Source organism: Rhyacophila brunnea, unplaced genomic scaffold, assembly GCF_057557595.1.
Source record: "Rhyacophila brunnea isolate RB1 unplaced genomic scaffold, BYU_Rbru_1.0 scaffold_2, whole genome shotgun sequence".
Lineage (NCBI taxonomy): Eukaryota > Metazoa > Arthropoda > Insecta > Trichoptera > Rhyacophilidae > Rhyacophila > Rhyacophila brunnea.
The window spans coordinates 8477713-8502021 of NW_028232859.1; the positions used below are offsets into that span (position 1 = coordinate 8477713).

The 24309-nt window shown below is 33.1% G+C and overlaps 2 protein-coding genes across 2 annotated transcripts in view; one reads left to right on the forward strand and one right to left on the reverse strand.

Annotated features, from left to right (window-relative positions):
* The first annotated feature begins 332 nt into the window (after positions 1-332).
* LOC147071806 (uncharacterized) lies at positions 333-20383 on the forward strand. The gene is made up of 14 exons (XM_085947667.1): positions 333-599; positions 922-1062; positions 2539-2614; positions 6386-6711; positions 8892-9080; positions 10842-10953; positions 11142-11270; positions 11899-12013; positions 12933-13101; positions 14126-14231; positions 15093-15260; positions 15945-16112; positions 16654-16824; positions 19021-20383. Exons 1-14 carry the CDS (start codon positions 414-416, stop codon positions 19533-19535), a joined length of 2571 nt encoding a protein of 856 aa, XP_085803793.1. The 5' UTR covers positions 333-413; the 3' UTR covers positions 19536-20383.
* Positions 20384-21293: 910 nt separating this feature from the next.
* The window catches only part of LOC147071807 (uncharacterized), a 65894-nt gene continuing 62878 nt past the window's right edge, over positions 21294-24309 (reverse strand). Inside the window, exons 6-7 of the mRNA XM_085947668.1 lie at positions 23983-24096; positions 21294-23283 (exon numbers count right to left, since the gene is read on the reverse strand). Coding sequence (XP_085803794.1) covers positions 23053-23283; positions 23983-24096 — 345 coding nt within the window. The 3' untranslated portion in view covers positions 21294-23052. The remainder of the gene's footprint in view (positions 23284-23982; positions 24097-24309) is intronic.

The window sequence follows — 24309 nt, forward strand, 5'->3', positions numbered from 1 at the left end:
AGCTTTTCTTTGGTGGCTCGCTTTAAAGAAAACATCTAAAATCTTGACTTATTGAATGAAATCTTTAAAATCCTCTATTTGCAGCTATCAACCTAAACACACATTAGTAAGGAGAAATATTAATACCTATGTAATACGAAAGACTATTTTTTTATACGTTTTTCATTTCCATTGTTATAGGTAATATTTTTGTACCTAGCTATGAGATTATCATCATGATTTCAACTAGACAATTTTCTGAGAAGAATGTCATTTGTAGAGGTTTTTTATTCATTTTCATTATGGCAATAAATAGTTGTATACAATTTCCGCCATTTTCCGTGTTTTTTTTTGCAGTTTGTACTTTGTAGAATAAAGTTTATAGCTATCAATCAAAGTTAATATTTTATAGACATTAATGCTTAATATTTATCATGGAATTAATCTCAGAAAAATCTATGTCTGACATTGAATCTGCGTGCTTTGATGCTATTTGTAGATGTTGTCTGGCACCTTCAGCAGAAATGAGAGACCTGTTTTTAAAATACAAAATAAACATAGGAACTTGCGTTCTAGAAACGTGTATACACGAATTGATATCCACTTGCACGCAAATAACGGTTCGACTACATTTAACCTGTTTACTTTTCTTTCATTCAAACAATAATTTCATCTTTAAAGTATAAATTAAAAATTTCCCAAAATAATACATCTGTCAAAGTGACAGCTTTTGATGTTTCGGTTGAAACGTCATGTTATTGTATAATGACAACTATTTTAGTCTGATTCTAAACACGTCATAATTGGAAACTTAATATTATTATAGATTTTATTGTTTTTTTATTAAGACAACAGTATGTAATAAAATAATGATATTAGGTACCCTACCTACATGGTGTCAGCATCGTTTCTAAATAATTCGCTGACACTGGAAAATTTCAGATGGCTGAAAATGATGGCTTACCACAATTAGTTTGTGAGACCTGTATAGGAGAAGCTTCATCAGCATTTGTCTTCCGCAACCAAAATCTTCGTTCTGATAAAATTTTACGGACGGTACTTGCTAAGAGATTATTACAACAGGTATGTTTTATTTTAACTTATAATTTCAAACTACTTATATTCATTTCAAAACTTGAGATTCAGAATAGGTACGTCCATTTAGACAGGATCTTGATGTGATGGATTTAGGGACACTTTGATATCCAATGCATCTCTCAAATATTACAAATAGCATTCGGAGTGGTTTCAGTCATCATGGAGGCATGGTGAATGCCTACCATCAGGCTGATCTTAGGGTTGATTGAATGAATTATGATCAATCGGGCTCCATGCAGCCCCACATAATATGACGAAAAAAGGGAAAATAGAGAATTGATTTTTAATTTTAATTAAAGATTTAATCACTCCTGTGGAATAGGTGGACCTAAAAAATATTTATCGACTTCACAAACATGGGATGAGATTATACGTTGTCGTAATAGTGCACATATCACGCAAGTTGCAACAATCTTCTGAAAATTCAGAAGCCACTAAACGTTTTTGATCCATGCATGCAATGTTGCAACTTGCACGACAATAAATAAGTATTTACATTTTGCATTTTATCGTCATGGTCGTAACAATACGTACTGCCAGCAGTAAATCCACACACATGAAAATGGGCTATAAGGATAGATTTAGCTGGTTGATTGTCACCTAACCTAAAAAAAGGACATAAAGTCCATTTTTTCGTCATCAACAAATAATACTTTCGATATTACATTAAATTTCATGAAATCTATTATTTTTAAGAAATCTTGAAAGATGAAAAAAACATGAAACTAGCAGCTATCCAGCATATCGGCTGGCTTCCCCATAACCGACTTGTACCGAAACTAGTTTTATTAAAATGTATTGTAAATATATATCCAAGTCTACGTGCTTCAATGAGGTCTACATTTGGTAGGACCGGCCGCTACCTATCATATAAATCCATTTGAAATCATATAATTTTCAGTAGTGTACATAATCATGAAAAGTCGACATTCATTTGTCATTTTAACTATTCAAAGTAATAGCGCCTGTACACGTGCATAGATTTACTGGCGGTAATAGTGCTTATTTTAAACTATCATGACATTAACTGTTTACACGTAAAAGTGCTGACTGTCTCTCCAATTCATTCTTTGAGAGTGAGTGAGACGCGATGTTGTCATTTTATGGTACTATTTCGTACTAGCTAAGTCTAACAGCTAGTGAAAATCGGTCAATCTGAAAATTCGTTTTTTTTGCCGGCAGGTTCGCCAATATCGTTCTACTGCGCAGACGCAGATCGATAAAATCTTACTGTCACATGAAAATTCAGAAGCTTCCAAACTTGTTTGATTCATGCATGCAATCTTGCCAACTGCAGGATAAAACATGTTTACCCATACATTTTCTTACTGTCAACAGTAAATCTATGCATGTGTAAACGGGGTATAACGTTAGCATTGTAATTAAATTTAGAATGTACCATAGACACTATATGTCCTCTTTTTGAATATAAAATGTACTTATATTATTTTTAAATTCCAGACGGATGAAACTTCTGCCTCCAACAATGAAATATTTGAAGTCAAAAATGCAAATTTTGAAAAGCAAAAACCTACTGGTAACTAAAATCCTTTCATGTTTAAAGCTGTAAGCTGCATTATTCTAAAAATAAAACCTACACAAGGCCTAAACAAAAACTAACCATAAGAATGAGTGAGAAAGCATGTGGCGCGCGTATAATAATATGCATTAGAGTAAGAAAGAAGACAGATGAATAATCGACTTGGTGAAGCTAGAAGTAAAACCGGAAAATATTGTTTTGATGATGTGCTTAGGGCAAAACCGGGAGTACGTGAAACTGAAATATATAGTTTTTTTTATGTAAAATATAAAATTACCAATCAATATTTTTAGTTAATTTAGTAGAAAAGACGGTTAACTGTGCTGTATTTAAATAATATGGTAGCCATACTGAGAAGCAAGATGATGGTGTAACGTTTTATAGGTAAGTTAATAATTATAAAATTGAATTTCTACTGTGCGTCATATGGAAAGAAAAAGGCTTCATTCGTTGCTCTGAGAACCTACATCATTTTGTTAATGTGCACACTACCTAATGAAAATATTTCAGTAAAAATAACTTCATTAGTGAACATATTATGTTACTAAAATAATAGATCAGTGCTTTTCAAACTTTTTCGTGACGCAGTGGCCAATGTGTCTTCTCACAACATTTTCTATCCACCGATTAGTGGGATGGGTTAGCTTGCTGTTCTTCGCGTAGTTTCTCAAATCTTAGAATCAATCTAGAAACGGCTAATCAAAGATATACCTAGGCAAACTGCCGCCCTTAAATAGGCTGAAAAAAATGTCCCATATTATGGTTAGTCTCTAATTTCATGCAGATTCATGAAGTAGATACCTACTTATACTGCGTTATTTCACTATTCTAAATGGATAGGTACATGCAAATATTTTATTTAAATTCTAAAATACACACATAGATTGTTGCGCTACAGATGAAATATTTGTTGACTCCAAAGGATCTACTCGAAAAAGTTGTATTATTTGTATTTATTCCATAATTTTCTGACACCACGCAACGCATGACTTCATAATTATACAAGACATCACTTTAAATACCCTCAATTCTCTCAAATCCATGTAAACTTCTCCATACAGTAAAACCTCGTTAATAAGAACATGGATAATTCGAAATTATTTCAGAGTCCTGGCATATACAAATATTCAATAAATCGTAATAAAGTACCAGTGGCGAAGGGTGACTTTTGGAAACAGGTAGGCTGTGGAGAAAGCACATTTTTGTTAGATATATTTACGGGAAATAAGAAGATAATCCGACATTACTACTGATGAATAGGTAGGTATCCAAAATTGATGAAATTTCAAAAGCTCACTGATGGTATAAAATTAAGCAATTAATTTGAATTATGTATTTTCCTAAATATTTATTTATTTATTAAGATACGCTCAAAATATATTGAAAAAATCCATTGTTGTGTATCTGTTCCATAACAATTTATAATTTAACCCGTAAACTAGACATTTTTAAATACTTCTATATTTAAAACACAGACTTAGATACAATATCAGATTTCAACTGACATCACTGGCTGAATAAATTGTCTTAGTCTATGAATGAACTAACTGATGAATAAAAATCACGAGATAAATTATTTAATATTTTTAACAACAATCAATATTTATATGTGATTGAATCCCATAGAAATTATTTTTTTAAATTATCTTATTAATTACTAGCTGAAGTACCCGGCTTCGCACAGGGTCGCTTCGTGGTCATATTTATCTAAGATATTTAAAAAATTATAAGAGGTTATTATTTTTTTAATATTAAAATATCTGTGTAATACAATATGGCAATATGAAAATAATTCTAATAGGAGTAAAGGTCAAAAGAACACTAAATTTAAATCGAATCCAAAATATGAAAACGTTATTAATGTTATTAATATATGGTAAAAAAAAATCAAAATTGGATGGAACAAACAAACAACAAACTTTGTATTTTATATAATACTAATTTAGAAACCTTCGCAGGTGTGCGCACAACAACTCACCAAAATTTCATTGCAATCGGATGAATGGTATAGGAACGCATACAAATAGAAGAAGAAGAAGATGGTTGTACTAATTCAGAAACCTTTGCGGGTGTAACCACAACAACTGACGAAGGTTTCATCGCAATCGGATGAATGGTATAGGGACCATACGAATAAAAGAAGAAATAATGATGATGATGAAGAAAATGAAAAAGAATATGGTTTTTCTAATTTAGAAACCTTTGCGGGTGTGCGTACAATAACTGACGAAAGTTTCGTCGCAATCGGATGAATGGTATAGGAACCATACGAATAAAAGAAAATAGAATGAAGAAGAAGAAGATGATGATGATTTTTCTAATTCAGAAACCTTCGCGGGTGTGCATACAACCACTTACCAAAATTTCATCGCAATCGGATGAATGGTATAGGAACGCATACGGGACAGACAGATAGACATTCATTTTTATATATAAGATATAGTCTATACTCTTCGCGCAAGTGCAAGCAATAAGTTGACAAAGTTTTATCGCAATCGGATGAACGGTATGGCAGCGCATAAAATACGAACAAACAAACAAACAAATATTAGATTTTGAATAAATGTGCATTTACGTAAAATGTAAGCGCCCCTTAAATACCTTACCAATTTGTATGTGCCGCCGCAGACGTCTTGAAATTATGAGAAACAAACTTCATATAAAAAAAGTTTTCGATTCCATAATCCATAATGTGGAGCGAAACGAGATGTCGCTTATTTTTTTAAACTTTCGAGACATGCCATAAACGGTGCTTATTGAAATAGTGGAAAAGATCGTAAAATTATTATGACAATTATACGATAGATGTCGTTGGGCATATTGAATATATTATTTAATATGTCAATATAAAATTAAAAAATATTTTTCTTAAGAAGGTAGGCTTTAAATAATCGCCTAGTATGGAGTCTTCGCCACTGTAAAGTACACTATGTCATGAGCCAATGACAGACTTTTCTTAAAACATCATAAATTACTTATTTTATGAAGGTAATAAAAATAATCCTGACATTTTATGACTTTATTTATTTTGATTTTATACACACACAGAGGCACAACAGCACTCCACTAAAAGAAAAAACAATAACTCACATGTTTCAGGAGTGTAAGTATTTAATTGTTGATTGTTTATTGGATTTTCACATAGTTTAATTAGAGAACCAATGCCAAACAATTGTGTTGACAAGTTGGAAAAATAAAAAATATTTCGTATTTTTATATAATTCTAGCTCAACACGGAGGTATATACCTACCTACATTACTTGGTAACTTCAATTAATGGATTAATGACACATGGTATTTGCTGATATTAATTTTAAAGAATTGTATCGGAAATTTGGTAGGCACATCTATGATCGCAAATGAAATTATTGAAAATCAATTTTTTTTTTATTTTTCCCCCATACATTTTGTATTTCGATTTTCGGTCCCGTGGAATTCATATTAAGGAGGTTTTACTGTATTATACACCTGAAAGTATTTTTAAAAGCAATTGCTAAGGTGCTGCTCAAAAAAAACTCTACATAATATACTGAAAGGAAGCATTTTAGGTAACATACTGGTCACAACAAAAAGCAATCTTTCATCGAAACTATTTAATAAATCTAATATTCAAAACTGCAGTAGTTGTTTGAGTATAGTCAAGTTGCGATAAGAATAGTACCTATCTCAAACGCTTAGCTAAAACAGCTTAACTAGAAAGATTATCCATACTACGTAGATATAAACAGTACATTAGAATTGTGAAAATTTTTTCATGATTGTTTCCAGGTGAGCGAAAGACACATGTCAAAGATGACAAAAAAATTCACTCGGAAAGCTATAAAAGTAAAGTACACCTACCATTGGAGAAGAAGAAATCATCGGTTAAATCAGTCGCATTGAAAGTGACACATGCGCATAATACTAGAATTACTAGATTGTTGAAAGCGAAAAATGATGCAGTCTTAAGTAAGTCAGGCCCAAAAATCAATCTCAATGATTCTCCCATTGTATTTGGTGAACTGAAATCGGATGCAGTCAATTCAAATGGATTAATGAACCCTTCTAATGCGGGTAATATTGAACATGAAGGAACACCACAAACAAAACCATTGGTAAAAACACAATATTTTATTTTATTTCATTAAAACACCTATGAGTATAATTTTTATTTATTGTTGGCTGTGTGTATAGTTATCATTTGGGTTTGCATTTGCCATTAACCTTTTATAAAAATCTGAGCTGTTCATAAAGCAGGAAACAAACCCTTAAAACCTCATAATTATTCTGGGTATGACATTTTTTATCTCAATTATTCAAATAGCCAAGCATCATAGTATTAGTGTGGGTTTTTCCATACCCCAGGTTTGAAGGCAGTAGATTTGCCGGGATGGTATATATATGTCGCCTAGCTGTAGATATATTAATCCGTCATAACGTTTAATGCATTTAATAATATCTGAAAGATCTTGCCAAGATGATTTTATTTACGTATGCATATCATTTATATGTAATAAACATTTTGTTTCTATCAAATTTCGACTGCTTAATCCGCAAACCGGCTAACTCCATTTGGGCAAATTTTTCAGGAAGGAGAAAAAACATAATTTAACTATCAAGCGGAATTTAACAATTCCAAAAATAAAAAACACTATTTTAGCTTCCTTTTTATATGTAAAGAAAATTTATATAAAGAGCGGAGTTGTTCCATTTATGATATTGGAAATTTGGCACCTGCAGTTGTCTGTTTTGTTTGAAGAATGATAACGTATTTCTTTATAGGTTTAGAAGTTTGAAATTTTTTGTGAGCATAGAAAACATGCTTTATAACAAAATGCCATCAAAATCTCATTTTTGGCGGAAAGTGCAGTTGGCTGATTTGCAGGTTAAGCAGTCGATAAGTTTATTAAAAATATTGTTTTTTAAATTTAAAATCACACCTTTTTGAAAAAGGCATTCCAAGTTTTAGGATTAAGATTAGATCTTTTTTGAAGAACCGTAGTTCTATATTTTACTTTAACGGAATAGAACTTCTTGCGATGTTTTCAAACACAAAATAAGTATTGTCGAACTTTTTGCAATGATACGCTATTTACCAGTGGCGAAGGCTCCATACTAAGCGATTATTTAAAGCTTACCTTCTATTTTCAAGTATTTAATTTAAATAAATAAATATCTATATTGTCTAGGACTAGGTTATAATAAAAATATTGATTGTCATCTATCGTCGGTATTTAGAAGTAGAGAGTTTAATTTATCCAAGTTTCGAATCAAAAATAAATGACGGAACGTCACAACGTGAGTGCTATTTTTAGAATAATGTCGATCATAATCGAAGCCAAATTTTCTACCGCAATTCAGTTGCCAACTTCATACATCTCTGCGTTTTTGTTCCAGACTTGGAAGCGTTACAGGACAAGCTTATGCGCTATGTTGATTTGTTTATTGTCTATGATTATCTTTTTAAGCAAATAATAAATAATAAGGATGATTAAAAAAAAAAACTATTGTGTTCGATCACATATAATTATTTATAAATTGTTATTAAAAATAAATATTGTACTAATTCGCGATTATTATTTAGGTTTCTTCAGTCATAGACAAACATAACATGCTATTCACAGTTCATGTCATATTAACATTTCAAAGCGGTGATAAAGTTTTATTTTATAATACAAAATTCAGTATGTTACTGTGTTTTGAATGTGGATAAATTATCTCATATTGTACGGAAATCGTTCGCCAGTGCTTTAAATATATAAGTATTTATTAAATTGTGTAGTGTCCCGATCGAAGATGTGCGAACGACTGCATTTAAAAAAAATCATTCCCGAGTTTGACGTTTCTTCAAAAATTAAAAATTATCAAAGCTTGACCTTCCAAGGGTTCATTTAGATTTGAATACAACAAAAAAACTTATATTAGACATTTTCACAACAATTTATATGATAAATATTTGTTTTTAACTGGCAGTTATACATTAAACAAACTTTTTTGTTGGCGATGCGTATTGTTTGCTTAAGAAAAGTCTGCGTGGAATTCTACTGCCATAAGTGATTTAAATAATTTGACAAATTCAGCGGTGAAACCTATGACCAGTGTGTCGTTGTCATTAGTGTGCACCTATTCATCCGTAGTAATATCGTAAGTATTATCTTCTTATTTCCCGTAAGTTACCTGACAAGTGTGCTCTTTTTCTCTGACCTCCACAGCTTACCTCTTTCCAAAAGTCACCCTTCGCCACTGCTACTTACTGTCCGCATGTAAATAACTGCCGTATCTATTATCTTTTTAGAATAATATGAAATCCAAAATATCTCTGCTAAAAAACTGCACTGAATCGTTACAAAACAAAGAAGACATTGGGTCATCGATAACGAAAGATATTCACAACGGAGAGCAACAGGATCCAATATCATTGTTGACAATTGAGTTGAAAGAAGAAATTTTGGAGGAATCATCCATACCCGATATTTTTGATGAGGTATCTAACTATATTACATAATCAGTACTGTTATATTGTTTCTGTCTTTTTATTATCTTATCATAAAAATTTAATTACCGCCCTGCTATTTCCTACCTTTTTTTGGTTAAAATGCATTGGTACCTTGAACAGAAACATGCATAGATAATTAATTTTTGAAATTCTGGTCTACATCAACACAAACACTCACAGGCTATTGGCGCCGTACTACAAGTGAAAATTTGTCATCTACACGAGGCTCTAATAATTTATTTTATTCGTATTCCTTCCTTGATATGTCGCACCTAATCAACACATGACCCGCCTACCCGCAGGCCATATCACTGCTGGTAGGGATAGTAAACAATTACAAATTATCTATGTGATACTTTATAAAAATAAAAAAATTAAGAGCATTATTGCTTACACTTTGAATACACATTGCCAGATACACGTTTTCTTAACATAATATTTCCACATTTTCCAAAATTACTGGGCAGGGAAATAAAACATACCAGGCCTTACTTCATAATCGGTTACCTCCATTTTTACATCTTTTGATATTTTTCTTGCTTTTGGTTCTACAAGTATTTTTCTATCATATTATAGAACTATTATAGGTTCATAAATTAATATCAATGTAGTATTAAACTGGAGGTTGATTGCAAAGTAGGTTATATTCATCAGCCGCCATTTTATATATTTTTCGACCAACTTTGAACATCATTTTTTTTTTCATTTTAATGACGATTTATTGTATATTATTTTTAAAAAAAATAGTTTTATTTTCTGTGTTTTTTAAGCCATGTCATGTAAGAGGTTGTATTAACAAATTTGTTTTTACGAGAAATTGATATTAGCCATTTGCTCAACACACATTGAAAAACAACATGTGTACTAGGATTCGAACCTGGGACCCGCTATATCATAAGCCGACATGTTATTTGCTGGGCCATCGTGGCCGCATATTGCTTACTATATATTATCTAATTGCAGTCTTTAATGTGATTTACAGTTTTTTATGATTATCTCAAAATGGCGGAATATGGAAGTAACTGACACTCTTAATAATATAACAATAAATTAATACAATGCAAATACTAACTTGACTAAAAACAGAAGGAACAGTGCATAGCATAAAATTTGAGTTTGCTGCAATGACATTAATATGGACGAAACATCTGGAAAAAAAATGACACTCACTTTTTTGTCGGGTCTGCCGAATGGCATAATCTGTTCTAACGCCATTTACAATAAAGGTGATATTGCTATAAATTCCCGATTCTTTTTTTCGGGTCTGCCAAATGGTTCGGTTCGAACGGGTTTGCTCAAATGAACATTGACACTAGAAACACTGTTCTAACGCCATGACAATAAAGGTGATATTGCTATAAATTCCCGATGCGTGATATCGCATAATGGAAATTGCGTGACGTCTACCTATACATGTGTGAATAACGCTATGCGCGAATTTACTTGCTAGCTACTGTACTGAGTGCGTTGTCCATTAATAATGTCATTGGTTTGGTGCAACAAATCTTCCGCTTCTACTTCGCTACTTCAATAATAACAATGGCGCCATATTTGACTAAGCATAACAACATAATTACAATACTTTATTTTTTTTAAATAGGTCACAGTAAACCTCTAATTGTGTCTTGCAAGCTTTTGCAAAATTTTATGGAACCCCTGACACCGCCCGGTTGACAATCACTGAATTATCCCAATGACAGTATCCTGTTTTCAATCCTTTTTAATTGTTTCTCCCGTCCTTACTTTCAGGGTGATGTGGACTCATACAAATCCTTTCCAAAAGAAAAGAAATTGAAAAATAAAAAGCCAAAAGCCAAATTGTTACGCAATGATAAGAAGAAAAACAAGACAGTTTACGGACGTGAGTCATATTATGTATGTAGTCATGTAGAGATCAGCCAGAAAAATTAGTGGCATCCAATTTTAAATTTTGAAAGTGTCTGGGCTTTTTTTGTTATTGTAACATTTTTGTAATAAAATTCCCAGTTAATCTTGATTAAAAAAATTCGATAATTTTACCATTGCAAGCTCATAGTTGTAATTTTGCAGCACTATATGAGTTTCCTGATAAGCCACAAGAATGCAGTGTCTGTTCGAAGACTTGTGCAACAGCGTCGGCTCTCGTCAAACACCGCACAGAAAGTCACGGCTCCAAGAAATATCAATGCATTACTTGCGGTAAGATTTTTAATAAACTGACATGCTATTTATGATTGATCTAAGACTAGAAGCTTTCTGTAATAAAATTAGAGATCTGCACCACCTCATATTATATTCTTCTCAGAGATTGTCTTCTAACGACAGTTGACGACCAAATTGCAGGACGTCTCCTTGATTTCAATGCCTAAAATGCGTCAACTCTGTAATGTTCCGAACGTTGAACCAGAATCTCTGGTTGTGTAGCCAAGAAAATCTTACTCTACCTAAGCTACTGCTGCCTTTAAACTTTACATTGCAATCGTCATCATCAGCCGGGATCGATCAACTACTGGATGAATGCCTCCCGTAGCTCCCTCCACTCTTACACCGAACTTTGTCTATCCAGCGAACTTCAGGGTGGGTTGTGGTCGTTTAGTACACCTCGGGTACCACTGTATGATGCAGCGGTTAGCCATTCACCGAAAAAAGCATTCAATCCGAATGAAATATTCTTGGGATATACACAGAACTTTTCCAAAGAATAGTTTATATTAATTTTAAATATATGTGGCATTTATTTATAAACAATGAGGTTATTAAATTGAATTAGATTTGCATACATGTATTAAAAATATAACATGGTTTACTATTTTTCATTCTACCGCAGGCAATGGCTTTACCACTACCCGTGGATTGAGAATACACCTCAGACTGCATACGGGAGAAAAACCAGAGATTTGCTCCACTTGCGGAAAAGCCTTTTCAGATCCAAGAACACTCAAGTATGTTTCATGATCTGAAAATATAGTTGAAGACAATGATAATTTAAAAACTAACAAATTATATCAATTAATGAATGACAGGTTGCACCGCTGTGTTACATGTACATGGTTACATGTAAATTGTACGTATTACATTGCACCGTAGCAGAGTTCGCTGTAGCTTTCTTATCTGAAAGAGATGACCATATACTATACACAGACAATAATATTCCAATTTTATTAGATTCAATATGGACATTAATTTGATATTGATTGGTTTCAAATATCTGATAATAACACTATCATTATTGTTATCAGATATTAAATATGTTCGATTCAATATTTTACCTAACCTAACCTAACAAATAATCCAGTATATCGGCTATTTTCAAAATTTGTTTGCCGCTGGCTTCCTGTAAACCGACAAGAACTGTTTTATTTAGACATGAATTTTATCTCAATACTAAACGACCCAAAAAGGTTGGACGGTCTTTAGCATACGACCATATATTTCCGATACAACATTTCACGGTGAACTGTGATACAGCGAACTTCATACGTACAAATTTCCGGACACGATAGACCAGGGCCCTTAGCTAGTTGTCAAAATGAATTGACAAAGTCTTTTTCCAGATGCCACAATCGAGAAATCATGTACCCAACGCCATTAGCCAACATCGAATATATTCACATCTTTTAATTGCAAAAACATCTGAAATGATAGATTTAATATATTGTAATTTATGGCTTTGATCCCCCAATATAATGCCCAGCCCCACCCCTTCAAGAGTAAATCCGGCCATGATTGCATTAGTTTCATTGCTCATATGATTCATTTGTCTTTCTATCACATTTTCAATTCTAATAACTCTATTTTTTTATATTGATCTATCAATGACATCCACTATTAATACATAGTATGTGTAATGATTAATTCCAGGAGTCATGAGCGCATCCACAGCGGAGATCAGCCCTTCCCGTGTCCCGTTTGTGGGAAAAGATTCCCGGCCCGTCTACCATTGGCCCACCATTTCAGCACTCACACGGGCGAACGGCCTCACCAGTGTCAGCTCTGCGATAAAGCCTACGTTCAAGCATACTCCCTCCAAGTATATTTACAATATTTTCAAGAAATCTCTATATAAGTATAGGATTATCCAACTCGTATGAATTTCACAGTCCTGTCATTTGTTTCCTGTTGCATATTTCGCGCTTATTTTTTAACATATCATCAGTAAAAAGTCTACCATTTAACATAATGGAACGTTTCTCCACTGCACAACGCATAAAAATCGTACAATCATAGTACGAAAACGGCAAATCTTCGATGGTCGTACTGCTGAAATCTAAGGTTAGAATTCGGTAGAAATCATCGCCCAATAATTGAAGGCTGTATTCGGGAAAACATGTCTGCTGTACACGAAAGATGAGAATAATGACCTGGAAAAATTCATTGTCATGTCGAAAGTCAGCGAGGATTAGGGAGAGCTTCCTTCGGACAGACGTACCAAATCAAGAATGCCACTGGTTTTCTACCAATACAGACGGTGTGCCGCTGAATAAAGGCTGCCTAACAGCCAATTTATCCAGGTCGCAATCCTGTCATGAAGTTCTGACAAAGAAGAATTTAATATATTATTATGCTTGTTTTTCATGGCAAACATTCAATAACGCTTTTATTTCTGTGTCATTTCCACTGATTCATATTCGAATTTATTTATTTACACAAAGCGAATATTACAATTAATTATTAGCTTAAAACATTCTGACATGACATAAAAAATATAAAGAAAAGATGTAACATTAACAAAATTTTGTTTTATTTATAATATTATTAATATACAGTACAGTAGTAGTAAGAAAATTATACACAAAATCATAAAAAACTAGAAGGAAGCGACTCAAATATAAAACAATATCCACTTAAACTCGCCTCGCCCAAGTAGAATTTATCAATATCCGAAGCAATTTGGTGGAAGACACCTATTTTCCTCTCAATTGACATTACCGATCACAGTATAGTTCTGCACCGTGAGAGAACAAATTAACTGGTGCTCTTTATAGATGGAATCCGCAATTGTAATTATTGATGGTCTGTGTAGTAATAATGTCTTATTCTATTACAATCCATAGGTTCACATGCGCACACACACTGGGGTCAGGCCATATCCATGTATTGCCTGCGGCAAAGCTTTTACCAACAACACATCACTCTCAGTCCACATGCTCACCCATAATGGTAAGAAACAACTTAGGTATCACTAGGTATATCAGAATGTAATTAGAAATAAACTCGCCAGAATTTTACATATTATCCGAATCAATGAGACTTCTTCGGGCAAATCAAAGCCAACTCATTGAAAAGCAAGGCATTATTTGTGGCATTACTACATCCATACAGCATCCAATTCAATGATCAACAGTATGATATTAATCATATGAAAAGCCAACAATTAGTTTTACGGGTAACCCGAGTGCGAATTCATTCATCAGTATGGCTGGCAGTTACATGACGTCAGCTAAGTAAAGGAATCCGTAGGCGCCAGAAATGCAGCCTAAAGTCGTTGCGCATATATTTGTGGTCGATGACTGCAGCTTTGTCAAAATAATATTAATAACAAGATAATTTAAAAAATATATTTCTATGGGATTCAATCACATAGAAATATTATAATATATAAATTTATATATTATTTAAAAAATAAATAATAATTTTGTCTCGTGATTTTTATTTATGAGTTAGTTCAGTCATAGACTAACATAATTTATTCAGTCAGTTGAGTATTTTAAAACGTCTAGTTTTATAGATGAAATTATGTATGTTAGGTTTATGAATGTTTAAGAAAATACATAATCCAAACTCATCGCTCAATTTAATATCGTCAGTGAGCTTTTGAAATGTCATCGATTTAGTGTGTCGTTGTCATTAGTGTGTACCTATTCATCAGTAGTGATATCGGATTATCTTCTTATTTCCCGTAAGTATACCTGATAATTGTGCTTTCTCGACAGCCTACCTCTTTCAAAAAGTCACTCTTCGCCACTGGTACATATATATGCATGTAATTTTGACTATATTTCAACATTTTCTACTTTCCAGGTGTGAAAAACTTTCAATGTACAATATGTGGCAAGCGGATGGCCCGCTCTGGAGAGCTGACTGTCCACCTTCGATCACACTCCGGAGAGCGTCCTTTCAGCTGCTCCTTTTGTCAGAAGGCTTTCACCAACAGCGGCGCTCTCAGAGTACACATGCCCACTCATACCGGTAACCAAACCATCAACAGTCAACAGTCATCAATGATACAAAATATTAATAAACCTAATGAACTAAAATAGAGATATATTCTCTACACTCGCTCGCACTGATATAAAAATGCATTGCATTAATGTAACAAAAAAAAGTTTTTTATACAATGAACCATCATTATTTAGATATGGCACATAACTAAAGAACGATACATAGCAATATGTTGCTATTTGAATTTTAAAATTGGAAGAAAAGATATCGTCGTTTCCATTGCAAAATTGTATATCTGCAAAATATGCGTTTTTGACATTTTTGTATAATTAAAACCGCAAAAATCACCTTTACACACATGCAAAATAGCACAATTTACAAAAATTGCATTTTCGTTTAAATTATGAAAACCTTTTTTGAATTGATTCAAGTTCCATACATTTTTTAAACTGTTTTTATGCTCCCCTGAAAACTTGAGATTTTGCAGATATACAATTTTGCAATGGAAACGACGATATAATGTTGAGCCCTATGGTCTGTATAAAGATTTCCACGCTATGCAAGCAATTATGATTGGGAAACTATCTGGTTATGATTGAATTCAACCGTAATAAAACCGTTCTGAATCGCTATTAAATATTGCTATAAAAAGGGAGTTTGATCGGCTCCCTCTTCATTTGTCTAAAATCTTCTGTCTTATTATAATTTCAGGTGTGAAAAATTTTGTCTGCACGGTGTGCGGCAAACGAGTTGCACGCGCAATCGAGCTGCAGGTGCACATGAGAGCGCACACGGGTGAACGGCGCTACACTTGCCAGCACTGCCACAAGAAGTTCTCCACCAGCAGCAACATGAGGCTGCATGAGCGGAAACATACTGGTCAGTCTATATCTACCAACTGATGCATTGAATCGAAAGCTGCCATCGTAATACAACATGACGAATGCCATGGCTGTCTCCTGAATAATTAACAAAACTATTTACATACTAAATACTAGTACTCACCCCCCCCTCCCCCCACACAATAAATCTCTATTGATAGAGATATTTGTGGTGAAACTGCTCGAAGAACTAAGTTAACATGAAGCGGATTTTATGCACATGGTTAATGTAAGAGAAATCCAAAGACTACAAGTGAAAGACTACAAAAAGAACACAATGTGGCACAGAAGGGTGCATGTTGAGTATAAAGCGAAAAGGGAACCTTGAGTTAATAATACATCACGGCTCTTTTATGAACTAGTGAAACTAAATTCCTAAATTCCCCCCGCTTCAGCATCTTAACACTGCATTACGTCCGTCCCCCGCCAAATCCATCGTCAATGTGACGCGATGACATGTATGCCAGCTTATAGATATCAGAGTCTATATCAATCAATAAGTTGCATTTGCAGTAATTTTTTTTGTTTATTTTAAATAGGTGAAAAGCCCTTTGTTTGCAATGAATGCGGTCGTGGGTTTGCCGACTCCCACGTGCTTCGCAACCACGAGCGAACTCACACCGGAGAGCGACCTCACGTCTGCGCTACGTGTGGTCGGGCTTTCGCCCAGCACTCATCACTGCGTACACATCTCAATACTCACCACAAAGGTGAATGTCATTCTAAAATCAATACATATTTTATACTATAAAATTGGTCTGTCTCTAATTATTTTAGGGCCGTATGTATGAGATTCCCAAATTCTTTATAAGCTATTTAACCGATTATCCACCATATAGCACTGTTTGTGACGTAAGCAATCTGACGTCACACGCCATTCAAAATGGCTGCTTCATCTGTCACTTTCAAATGTCATTTTAATAATGCATTCATTACAAAATTTATGTAATATACATTAACAAATGTTTGCTTGAGGCCCTCGTTCATTTTGTAGACTCTAAAACGTTTACGAACTTTAAAAACAGTTCCTAGTCGTGCTGTTTACAAAATACTTATAGTTTTTATCTATAGTCGATAATCTAGCTAGATAGTAGGATGGTAAATAGATAGGTAGTAGGATAACATGGATTTACGTAAGATTACGATAAAATATCTCCGCTAAACGACCGCAAAGATAGGTACCTACTGCTGTAACTGTATAATATTATACAGAGATCATTACATTACATTCAAAACTAAATCCATTTTCATTGCTGTCATTACTTATTCCGTTTTGACATCTCATAATAATATAAGTGATTGAAGTGAAGTTAGTCATAATAAAGGGTGTTTTTTTTAGAGGTATAGAACTTTAAGCTGGCAGCACTTTTTTAATTGGCGGCCATTTTGTCAGCTGTTAAGTGATTTATGTTTAGTTTGGTTTGGCATTTCAACATGAATAGACTGATGCCTGAACAACGCTTCCAAATTGTGAAAATTTATTTTTAAAACAAGATTGCCGTTGATCCCGATTTTCATAAGCGAATTTTGTTTAGCGATGAAGCTCACTTTTGGTTGAATGGATACGTCAATAAACAAAACTGCCGTATTTGGATTGACGATAATCCTCAAGTGTATGTTGAGACACCGTTACATCCAGAAAAATTGACTGTTTGGTGTGCTTTATGGGCTGGTGGAATAATTGGTCCGTACTTCTTTAAAGACGATGCTGGCCAGAACGTTACAGTCAATGGTGACCGCTATAGAGCCATGATTACTGACTTTTTCGTTCATCAATTGAACAACCATGATGTGCAGGAGCTGTGGTTTCAACAAGACGGCGCAACATGTCACACAGCTCGTGCCACAATTGATTTATTGAAGGAAACGTTTGGTAACCGCATAGTTTCACGTTTCGGACCCGTGAATTGGCCTCCAAGATCGTGCGATTTAACGCCGCTTGACTATTTTCTGTGGGTCGCTAGTCTACGCCGATAAGCCCGAAACGATTGACCACTTGGAGGACAACATTCGCCGCGTTATTGCCGATATACGGCCACAAATGTTGGAAAAGTCATCGAAAATTGGACCTCCAGATTAGACTACATCCGAGCCAGCCATGGCGGTCATATGCCAGAAGTCATATTTAAATTATAATGCCAGAAGAGCATCTTTCGAATAAAGTAAATTTCATGTCAATATAAAAAGTCATCTTTGTTTTATTCCATTTCAAAGTTCTATACCTCTAAAAAAAACACCTTTATAATTGTATGTATTGCCATCAAATGGAAATGTTTATCAGGAATACTTTATCCTTTCGTACAGTAAAATTATAAAATAAATATGATAACATAACTGATAAATTATTTAAAGTTCATAATAATTATTCATGTATAATTATTAAATTTATATGGTACCGTTCGCACACTTTCAGACACATTTACAATTTCAAAATTTTAAATTAATGGTCGGGGAAAGAAATTTTATAAGTTTACCATTATTTGCACGCTATGACACATTATGACGTCACTAAACAACGAATTACATCTACACTCATGCATACAAATGGGTAGTATATAGCCTATAAAGTATTTGTGAATCTCATGCATATGACCCTTAGTGTTTATAAATGGTAAAAGATAGATAATAAAATACTAAACCATCGGAAGATTATGGATGGCGAATATAGATTTTAAATATTGCAATTGCTTAAAAATCAGTTATAAACTCAAATAGAATTCAAGAAGTACTATATTTGCTTGAATTTTGTAAACAATACTTTGGCAGCTACCACTTGCGGTCCGCAATTCTACTTAAATGCGGAGGCCAGTTATGTACATAACCGTGACTAAGCATCTCACTCGTATTACTGTACCTAATGTGTTTTATTGAATCCTATGTCAATTCGTATTTCAATCTCATTTCAGCCGCCCGGAAAGCCAATGTTTCTCAGTCTGCTGTCAAGAACCCAAAAATCCAGCAATTGCCAGATCCCTCAGGTTCAATTTCACAGCTGATTCTACAGTACGCAAGCCCGATAAATGCAAAACCACAAATCACCACAGACACTGCTCATATTGATTCATATAATCTAAATGACCCTGTCACAACTCTCGAGGAATACAGCGGCCCCAATTTTCGCAATTTAGCATCGTCAGGGTCATCCGATAATCATAGCAATATTATCAACACTGGCGCAAACGCAATTCCCTTGCTGAAGACAGTCAATTTGGTTAATGAGAATTTGAACAGTGGTTTAGTTCCTGTCACTTTGATTTCTACTAATTCATCTACTCCTATAACAATTTTGAATACTGGGAAAATAGAAAGCGGAATGATTTTGTCCGAATCTGACGGACATGCAGTTATGAACGGAAATAAGAATCAACTAATAAAATTCAGGAAATGCTTTGAAAGTACTAATCAGTTTACTTATCGATGATAAATCAACTTAAAAATCAACAAAACCATGGAGCCGGACACTAATTCAAAGTTAAACATTTTATAGCCTATAAAATACCAAAATGGGAACCAAAACATCTTTGTTTAATTTAAATTTGACTGATTATTATAAAAAACAAAAATGGCAGTTTCCATTTTCGTAAAATGTTGATGAGTCAATAAAAATGTCTTATTTCTTTCTAATTTCTGAAAAAAACTTCTAAAATGTTATCTTTTATTTGTAGTACACATACTACATTTCGTTTTTTTTAACGTTTTTATTAGCTCGTATTCTTATTTGTCCGGTGGTTGTTTATCCAGTACAAATCTTGCAATCGATTTTTAACTAACTTCCCGAATAGCTAGACATTTGAAACTTTTAGAATATATCAGAACACGATGCCAATGCATTCTTTTAATACTTTTAGCCATCTTTAAGTAGAATTGAATTCATTTTCAGTTAATTCTGTTTTGTATGAAAAGTTATTTTCGGAAGAAATCCGTAATCCAATCCACTATTATTGGTTGCTAAGTGGGTGGTCCTAGCAACTAAATTATTAATATATACGTGCGTTACTATGGAAATCAAAATTACATTTCAGTATTCTATATTTGTTTGTTTGTTTTTTATTTACTTCATATCGAGTACAAGTTTGAGCATATTGAGCATAATAATTCAACAGAAACTTTAAAAACGTTCTATATAAAAAGTTCTTTTTATTTTCTATTTATTTGACTTGTTTTTGTTTCCTGACCCTTAAATGCATGCATGATCGCATAAGTGAAAACAAACACCAAAGAAATTATTATTGAGCAATAAGAAAATAAAACAATTTAATGGTGGTTTTACTTGTTTTTTTTATTTGTGATATAGGTATATGTAAGTACACATAATTACATGGAATCATCATTAAAAAATGCAGTTTAATGAACAACTATTCTGCAAATACCACATGTGACATAAAAAAGCATGGTTTTGTATAAAAAACACATCACAAATTTTGTTACACACAAACACTTGGTATTAACTATTTAAATGTATATAATAATATAATAAAAAAGATTGAATTGTAAAAATGCAAAATTGTTTTGAAGTTATAATTTAATTTTTACAAAAATAGTTTCACAAATAAACTAAGAGCGTACACTGAATCAAAAGATACACGTCGAACTTATGATGTCGTAATCGGCGATCTAGTTTCAGTGAGGAAAAATATAATATATTATTCTTGTTATTAAAATGCATTAGCGGAAGTGAGAAAAAACGTGTGACATGTTACAAATTGTTTTTATCTTTTCTGCTTATTCTTCTATATAAATATAGTTCCGTATTATGAGTGCGTGGTTTAAAATATAATGGACATTCACAACAATAAATATTTTTATGTTTCAATTTTAATATAGTAAATGTATTTTAAGTTTCATAATAAAATTGACACTGGCCAAGAATAAAATGGCACCAATAGAAATATCATCAAAGGTCCATATTTTGAAATAATTTGAGTAAGTTAAATGACATATAAATATTCAATGCATACAATGATATTCCAAACGGTGACGTTAAAATCTGACTCTAGTGTAAAATTAAATGGTTGCTAATCAAATGGATTTAACACTAAAAAATGCGATAAATTAATATGGCTTCCTTAATTGTGTCAATGAACTATTATTTATTTATCTTAATTTAATTTCTGTCCTGTTACAACATAATTTATTTAATGAGTTTTTTTTTAAATTAAATTTACATTTAATATTTTTTATAAAATTCGGAAATAGTGAAACATGTAATTTATCACAAAGAAAAACACAAACAGAAAACAAAAATTTACCATGTAAATGTTTTAAATGCTAGTTCAATCAATGTAGAGGTTTTAGACAAAAATTAATACCCTGGTATCACAAGATATAAAGACATAAATAGACTTCACCATTAAAAATTTCTATAAATTTATTTACTATCCAATTTTCAAATTCATAAGAGTAAATGTCGAATTTGCAGACATATTATAAATTTTTGTATAAAATCTAAATCACTACGATCAGTCATTTTTTTTTTACCTTGTAAATTCATTTTATTTCATTCGTTTAGAACATTTTCTATATTGTCCACAGTGGAATGCAACTAATTGTCTTCTATAATTTTGTTTCAAGTTTCATATAGATCTTACGTAAACCCGAATTGTCTTTTGACAAAAAAATGAAAAATCAGCAAATAGATGAAAGTTCATCGGTGGACATTCAATCATAGAAGTATTATAAAGCTTCTTAGGCAGTAAGTATATGGCGGCATTAAAGTACGAAATCATTTGTATAATAATATTTGACCGTTTAGCATTATTTCACATTAGACAGACAGTCTACAAGTCAAAGACATCTTTTAGAACAAGAAATTTTGTATAATATACATTATTATGTTACTTTTGTGTTATTTATTCTGTTAAAAAAAGTTTCAGTATATTGCACAATATAATGAATTAATTTTCATTCGGAACATAATATGGACCTTGCCAGAATGGGGATCAGGAAGGGTTATATTAATAGATCTTTTTATAAGGAATGGATGTCAGTCAAAAGATTGCTCTGGATCAAAACACTACAGGTTTTGCAACCACGGTTTCAGACAAAGGTACACTGTCATTGCTCTACCGTGGAGATAAATCATTAACTGCTTATATTCCGTGATAGAAGTCCATTATAATAGAATTATTAGAGTTGAATACATATTTGAGACGATATTCAATTTGTGCTGTCTAATGCGAGATGATAAAACATATAAATTTGTAAGTAGGTAATATAAGTACTTATTCACCATATCTGGAAACTTGTGACTGTATTCACAGGTAATTTGAGATGGCATCGACGATTATTTGTGGTAAGAATGTGATATTTTGAAGTTACAAGCAATAAATCTGTATACCTCTCAAAACATTAAAATCGACCAACAAATTTCCAAACAAGTTCTGTTATAAATAGCAGTATTTATGTATCTTTTATTTTTAAAGGAAAACGATTAATTAAAATAATTGTGCTACAGAAGGGCTCAGGATAGACACTAAATAAGTATTGAAACAATTATATATATGGAGAAATTAAGAGAAACATTAATATATGCCATCAGCGTAAGTATAATACCGCATTGGTTGGTGTATTAAAAATTCTGAATCGTTTTATAGTTATCGGCTTAATTCAAAACTGTGGAGAGCCATAGTCGATTTACACAAAAGCAAATAAGTTTTTTTTTCTGTTTTCATAAATGATTCATTAGCGGTTGCATTTACGCCGACAATATAAGCTATAAGAATTGTTGATATATTCAACCCAAAAAACAGTTACACAACATCACAGTTGTGCATATTTCAATGAGATGTCCCTTTTAACTCAGTAACCAACCAATAAACAAATCATTTTTGTGCATTTATTCATCGGCAACGCGTCAAGGCATCAAAATCACACAGTATAGCCATCCTGAGCCCAATTATTCAAGTTTCAGTTACAGTCTATTCAAGTTTCTTTGAGGGTCATGCGTAAGTCTCTCTGAATCGCTTTTGGATATGGTGATAAGCATTGACGACTCGGTTCTGGAGTCCTTTGCGGTGGGCAACGTCACACGGGGGCTGCTGCCTGAGTGGAGCGCAGGGGGCCGGAAGGGGCTCCACGGCAGTGCTGTTGTCGGGGTGGCAGAAGAACGCGATCGAATGGCGGCCTCTTGTTCGGGCATAAGATTGCTGAGGTACAATCACTCGGTGGGACTGTAATGAGAAACACCAACCTATTAAAAATCTATGCTGAGTTTAAATACACATTAAATAATATTACGATAGCAGTTTGCAATGACACATAAAAGCCAATCACAGGACTATTCTATTATTTAGTAACGTTCGTTGTGACTTTTACGAATGATTAATTTGGAAGGCGCTGCGATCTAATACCTATATGGAATGATATATCTTACAAAGTTAACCATTACAAAGCATGCCGTGGCACATGACCATCGGCATAATGTGAAATACTCATTGAAAAAATACCAATTAGATAATGCCCAATAGTCAAACCTGCCTCATATCACATTCGGTCTAAGCCGGCCATATCCCAAGGCATAATGTGACATCTGCAGTTGTTTAGGTTTAGAAATATTTCAATAGCCACTACCCTATACTTAGGTTACAACACACTCCAGTGTGCTTAATGGATTTATTTTAAAACGGCTCAAAGCAAAGAAAAATGAGATCGAACCGCTCGCAGTACGATGTCCCCAGTTTTTTTAATTCAGTAAAAAAAATATTGTCGCAACTTATTATATATATATATATATATTTGATTCACAAAGATGTAGGCCGATCTACCAAGGCTAAACCGGAAGAGTTTCAAACCAAACAGTAACTTGTGAAATGAACCACTAAGAGTAGTTGCGGGCACCAAAATATAATATAATATCACTGTTAAATTACCAGAGCTGGATAGCGATCTTGGGTCCACATGGCAAGAAGTTCTCCGGTGTTAACGAGCAAAGCGCCTGGCAGATGTCCAACTCGCTGCCACACTTCACTGCATGGCAACTTAACCTGAAAAATAATATTTTCATTCAAGATTACTGCCTTGTTGATGCTAAATAAATTAAAAGTAAAATTTAACAATATATATCACTCCGCAGCCCATCCGTCTGCCCACCACCATTAAAGTTACTTTGTGATTGTATAAAAAAATTAAACAAAAGAGTTCAAAATGTATCTATGAACTTCATAATGATTACAGAAGGATTTTATTAATATTATCTG

Excerpts from the sequence above, each read along its gene's own strand:
- LOC147071806 (XM_085947667.1), top strand. The coding sequence starts at position 414 with ATGGAATTAATCTCAGAAAAATCTATGTCTGACATTGAATCTGCGTGC. Across the intron at positions 600-921 it reads CCACTTGCACGCAAATAACG|ATGGCTGAAAATGATGGCTT; the intron begins GTTCGACTACAT and ends GGAAAATTTCAG. Across the intron at positions 9,081-10,841 it reads TACCCGATATTTTTGATGAG|GGTGATGTGGACTCATACAA; the intron begins GTATCTAACTAT and ends CCTTACTTTCAG.